Source organism: Fukomys damarensis, unplaced genomic scaffold (genome assembly GCF_012274545.1).
Source record: "Fukomys damarensis isolate Sample0158 unplaced genomic scaffold, DMR_v1.0_HiC HiC_scaffold_20, whole genome shotgun sequence".
Classification (NCBI taxonomy): Eukaryota; Metazoa; Chordata; class Mammalia; order Rodentia; family Bathyergidae; genus Fukomys; species Fukomys damarensis.
This window is the reverse complement of record NW_022900932.1, coordinates 1,957,449-1,962,700: the sequence shown is the minus strand read 5'-3', so window position 1 is coordinate 1,962,700 and position 5,252 is coordinate 1,957,449. Positions and strand designations below refer to the sequence as shown.

Below are 5,252 nucleotides of genomic sequence, written 5' to 3'. Positions count from 1 at the left end.
CTGGCCTGAGACCCTACTTGTTGTATTTCCGTCAAATAGCTCACTTATTATTTGCAAGAGTTCACTTGCTGAGAGTTCGCTTATTAGCAAACAGCACTGACTGCTGGAGCTGTAAACCACCTAAGAAAACACTGTGACGGAGAAGTCGAGGGCTCGCAGGAAGTGTGTGGCAAAGCTAAGACCAGGACCCGCCGTTTAACACAGTTACTCAGGCACCCGGACAACTTCCTGTCAACGGGCACACGAGGAGGGCTGCTTTTCTGCACCCTCATCCTTGGAGCTTCAGGGTGAGTTCTTTTGTTTGATTTTTCACTGCTAGGGATTGAATCTAGGGCCTTGTGTGTGCAAACCACGGACTCTCACGCTAAGCCACACAGAAGCCCTAGGAGAATTTTTATTCCTCGTAGCATTTCGAAGTCACTCAGTACACTGCGACCTGTCATGCATAGGTCTCCTTCTAATCCCGGTGCTCCCTTCTCTTTCTCTGGGAAAGACATTGTAGGCCTGGGGCAAGAGAGTCAAAGGGCCTGGTGACACCCAGGAGGGCAGAATTCCCCTCTGCTGAGCTTTACCTCCCTGACGCCCTCTCCCATCAACCACACCAGCTTCTTGTCCCAGCCGTTTATTACAAACAAGAAGGAAGTGCGAGGCACAGTCACTCGTCATAGAATTTTGGCAGCTCGTTCCCCAGGACGATTCGATGGTCCACACCAGCAGCCGTGATCGTGACCAGGTAGACGATACCCCCACTGGAGCCGTCCCGGCTCATGGCCAGAGCGATAGCTGCAGAGGGTCGCAGTTGGAGAGAACACGGCTTAGCTTCCAAACTCGTTTCCTTCCCCTCCTGTCCTCACGCCTACCACCACTTTCACCTGAAAAGCCACCTTCCAGGGAGGTATATTCAGGGGTGTGCTCAAAAAGCAAAAGCCTTCGTACGTAGCCTCTGCTCATGTCGCGGTGCAAATTCTGCCACGATCGATTTCAAGTTACCAGCGGTCGAGTAAGCAGCTCCACACCCTTGGGTGTTTAACAGTCATCTCTCATGGACTGATTCCAGCGCACCATAGCTCCTATGTGACCATGTTGCCTACTGGGTTTACTCGGCCCAGATGGATCCCCGTTGTCCCAAAGTCCCTTCTATCTGGCATTTGTCCTGTCCCCTTTCGCTCTCAAAAGTGTCCCAGTTTGACATTAAATGGACTGGCCATCCACGAAGCCCTCTCCCTGTTCCTCGTTTCCTTCCCACGTGCGAAGCCCTCCTCAGAAACTGCTCGCCTTAGTTACCGTCCGTGGTGAAGCGCCTGCACTCCTCAGGGGACATGCCTGGTTTGTACGCCGCGTCCACGTAGCCGTAGATGTACGTGCTGCCGGAGCCGCCGATGATGAGGGGCTGTCGGGTCAGCATCCCTCCCAGCGTTCCGTAGACCTGCGGGAGGCACTTTCCAGTCAGTCTAGACAACCGTCAAACCGCTCTTGCCCTGAGTCGAGCTGGTGGCAACTGCACCTGGCAGTGAGGCCCCAGGATCTCATCTAACAATTGAGATTGTAGGGTAGTCTTAGAGGAACTCATTGATAGAATGACACAGGGCCTCTACCCCTTGCAGAGGGGGGTGGGAAACCCCAAGGAGGGCCGCCCTCACCTGGCCCCCTTCTCCTTGGTCCCAGCCAGCTGTAATGAGATGCGCCGACAACTCCTCCCGGTATTTGTAGGTAATGTTCTTCACCACGTTCGCAGCAGCCAGAACAAGGGGTGGCGTCTCCAGTTCCAACCTGGAGGAAACGTTAGTAGGGTGATCCCTGAACCCCAGCTGCAATAGTTCTGGCTCCTCTCCCACATGGACAGGGCAACAGGTAAGAAGCTTTCAGTTTTTCACCCTCTCACCCTCTTTCCCACACACCCACCTCCCAAGATACAACCTTCTCTGGCTGCCAGGGCCCTGCCCACATGGGCGAGGCAGATAAGTGACCGTAGTTTTGCATCTAGTAACAGCCTGATACTAGGGTGGCCACCTCATCGCCTTCTCCCTGATTTTTTACACGAGGGCTCTGACTGACAGTTTCTGAGCGGCTTTCACATACCTCATTGGACCTTCCAAACAGCCCGCTGGTGAGGTAGGGTAGGTACTATTGTCTCGCTTTGCACAGTCAGACGCTGCTTACTGAGATTCAAGTGCTAGTTCAAAGCTAACAAAAGCAGCAGCCAGAGCAGCGGCCCTTGAACAGGACGTGAAGAGGGCACGGAGAGGACAGCGCGGGGCTTTGCAGCGGGGGAGCCGGAGTGGGCAGGGGTCGGACCCGGCTCATACCCATGCAGCTCCAGCTGGTAGGCAGCCATGTCCACCACGGCCTGGGCATCAGCAGCCGAGCCAGAGAGGGCGCAGTAGATTCTCTCGTGCAGCGGGGACAGCTTGTCAAACACTCGGTTCACCACTGACTGTCTGCGGACAGACGGAGCCAACAGTCATCAACATTAGAGTCACAGAAATGCTGGAGGACACAATCCAAGGTCCACGTTTCCAAGTCTATTTGACAAGAGAATAGCACGCAGTGCAATGCGTGGGTGAAGCCAGAAAGAAAACGCACCATCTCAGACAAAGGAATCACTGTACCAATCACTGCAGACTTTTCACCTAGACTTTTTCAGGCTTAGACTTTATAACAAAACAAAAAGTACCGAGTTAAGAGAAATGTGCATCTTATCAGACCTGCTTTGCCATTAATCACTGTGAATTATGTTATATGCTATGGAACACAGAGTAATATTGAACTAATCCCATATAGTATTTTTATACATGAGAAACCTGGCTAGGAGAGAAGAGACAAAATTAGTCCAAAATGTGATGGTGAGAAGCAAGCTATCTGCTTGACAGAAATATTTTTTATTTTTATTTATTTATTTTTTGGTACCGGGGATCAAACGTGGGTTCTTGTGCTTGTAAGGCAGGCGGTGGAACCACTGAGCAAAATCCCCGGCCCTATTTTTTTTTTTTAAAAATCCCCAAGCAGATAGAAGCAAAACCCAATCTCCCACCTCTTCCAGACCCGTTTCTTACACCCCACCCTGCTCACCACAGGGTTGGGGTACACAGCATTCAGACCCCAGTCCTCCCGCACAAACTCAGACACCAACATCACGCTGTACTCGCTTCTCTGGAGGGTCAGCTCCATTTCTGAAAGCTCCAGTCTAACAGAGCTTTCACGATGGGTGAGAAGAGTGTGTGCTGGGGCTGTCCGCATCCTCCCCGATGCACACAGCACGGCTGGTACTCACCCCGCAGACACCCGGGAGTCCGAACCCACCACGACACCTCCGTCAAACTCCACCGCCATGATGGTTGTCTGCAGAGACAGAGTATGGAATACGGAATACCAGGGCAGGAAAAGCCTCGACCCTGCGTGTTCCAGAAGAGGAAACATTCTCAGAGAGCTCAGGTGACTGGCTCGGGGGTCACACAGTAATTCAGATGGAGCTGACCCCAGAGACAGTTTCCCCCTTATATCTTTCCATTTTATCGTTTGACCCCGCTGCAGGGGAATGTCACAGCCTGGCTGTGATCCAACACAGAAAGGGCTGTATTCTAAACCCCAACTTCCCCAAGTGGAACCCTTTCCACTTTAAAGTGGGGGCACGGTTGGTCTCCACCACATACACTGGTTGTGTGTGCTCACACGAAACAGACCTGACCCAGCACAAGTTCTTGAGAACTTGGGAGACAAGATCAGGTCTCTTTTTGGGCCAGAATCCTCTACCTCGACCCCTGCTTATGTGGAAGGGAGCTCTTAAAATACACAGAGCACTGCTGATTGTCAAGGAGGTCAGTGGTTGGCATGGACAGGGGTCAAGGCAGGGAACAGGTGATTAAGAGAGAGACGTCCTTCTTTTATTATTTTTTTGGTTTTTTGAAACAGGGTCTCACTATGTAGTTGAGACAGACCTGGATCTCACCATGTAGCCCAGGCTGGTCTTGAACTCAGTGATCCTCCTGCCTCAGCCTCCCAAGTGCTGGGATTACAGGCGTGCGCCACCACACCCGGTTCAGAACCACACCAGGTTCAGAGACACCCTTCTTAAGGAGTTCTGGTCAAGTGGTAAACACATCGCAGCAGGCAGGGGAAGAGAACTGTACCAGGAGAGGATCTGACTGCAGAGTCTGGGCCGACCTTCTCAGGCCACGAAAAGATTTAAGCGGGAGGGAGGAGGATAACGCCACACTCTTTCCACTCCTGTTTAGAGGAAGGCCTTAAAGTTCCTCGGATCATTTGAGGAAACGGAGACACAAACAAGAAATGACTTAGAACCCAGGCCTAAATCTTACGACTGGTTTTCACTTCCACATCTACCTTCCACTTTTCAACTGGCAGGAAGGGGAGATTTTCCAGCTTATCAGTGGATTCGCTGCTGCCTCCCCACCCTGAACACCTTCCTCTGCCCCCGGGGCTCCGGCCCTGAGAGGGCTTTCCACACACCGTGATTAACGTGAATAAAGGGCCAGGGAACTAGGCCCCAGCAGTCCTAGAGGCCATCGCTTAACCACTAACCCGCCCCAGCCAAGAGCGGGGCTTTGGGGCTTCCGTCTGCGCACCAGCGGTCCGGGAGGGAAGGGCGAAGGGCGCGCCCGGGCCAAGCGAGCCCCCGGCTGCCCCGGGACAGCAGCGCGGAGTCAGCCCAGCCCACTATTGCGCAGGGCTGAGTGATGATCGTTTGCTTCTCTGCCGGTGGCTGTGTCCCCCTCCCCAGGGCTCCTTCTGCTCTCTTTGCCTGGCGCGCCCGGGCCAAGCGAGCCCCCGGCTGCCCCGGGACCGCAGCGCGGAGTCAGCCCAGCCCACTATTGCGCACGGCTGAGTGATGAGCGGTTGCTTCTCTGCCGGTGGCTGTGTCCCCCTCCCCAGGGCTCCCTCTGCTCTCTTTGCGGGGTCCCCTTGCCCTCTCCAGGTTTAACCAGCCCCCACTGCCGTCCAGATTAGAGTGAAAGCGAAAGCGCTGCAGACCGGCTTCCCTGGACGCTTCCATCTGGGAGCCAAGAACTCGCTCGTGTCCTGGGTCTCCCAGTCCGCACCGGACACCCAAGTTCACCGCGGGGCGCAGGCACCGGCATCTGGCCCACTCAGCTTGTGTGTCTGCGTTCCCGGCCAGCCGCCTCCTCCACTCCTCTGCCAACGCCAGACCCAAAGCCTCACCCCCGTGTGGACTTCTCCGGGCCGGGACAGGTCCCGGGCGTGCGCTCCCGGCCGCAGCATCCCGCCTGGTCCCG

The 5,252-nt window shown here is 54.6% G+C and overlaps 1 protein-coding gene across 2 annotated transcripts; it reads right to left on the bottom strand.

Annotated features, from left to right (window-relative positions):
* Positions 1-609: 609 nt before the first annotated feature.
* Psmb9 (proteasome 20S subunit beta 9) lies at positions 610-5,246 on the bottom strand. 2 transcript variants are annotated; one of them, XM_010605255.1, is made up of 7 exons: positions 5,179-5,246; positions 3,272-3,339; positions 2,307-2,438; positions 1,641-1,770; positions 1,285-1,426; positions 873-1,017; positions 704-783 (listed from the first exon to the last, which is right to left on the bottom strand). In XM_010605255.1, exons 1-6 carry the CDS (start codon positions 5,236-5,238, stop codon positions 914-916), a joined length of 636 nt encoding a protein of 211 aa, XP_010603557.1. In that variant the 5' UTR covers positions 5,239-5,246; the 3' UTR covers positions 704-783; positions 873-913. The 2 variants fall into 2 exon arrangements, with proteins under 2 accessions (XP_010603556.1, XP_010603557.1); XM_010605254.1 differs by lacking the exon at positions 873-1,017 and having other exon boundaries at positions 610-783.
* Positions 5,247-5,252: the final 6 nt, after the last annotated feature.

Excerpts from the sequence above, each read along its gene's own strand:
- Psmb9 (XM_010605254.1), bottom strand. The coding sequence starts at position 5,238 with ATGCTGCGGCCGGGAGCGCACGCCCGGGACCTGTCCCGGCCCGGAGAA. Across the intron at positions 3,340-5,178 it reads CCGGAGAAGTCCACACGGGG|ACAACCATCATGGCGGTGGA; the intron begins GTGAGGCTTTGG and ends CTGTCTCTGCAG. Across the intron at positions 2,439-3,271 it reads GACTCCCGGGTGTCTGCGGG|ACAGTCAGTGGTGAACCGAG; the intron begins GTGAGTACCAGC and ends GTCTGTCCGCAG.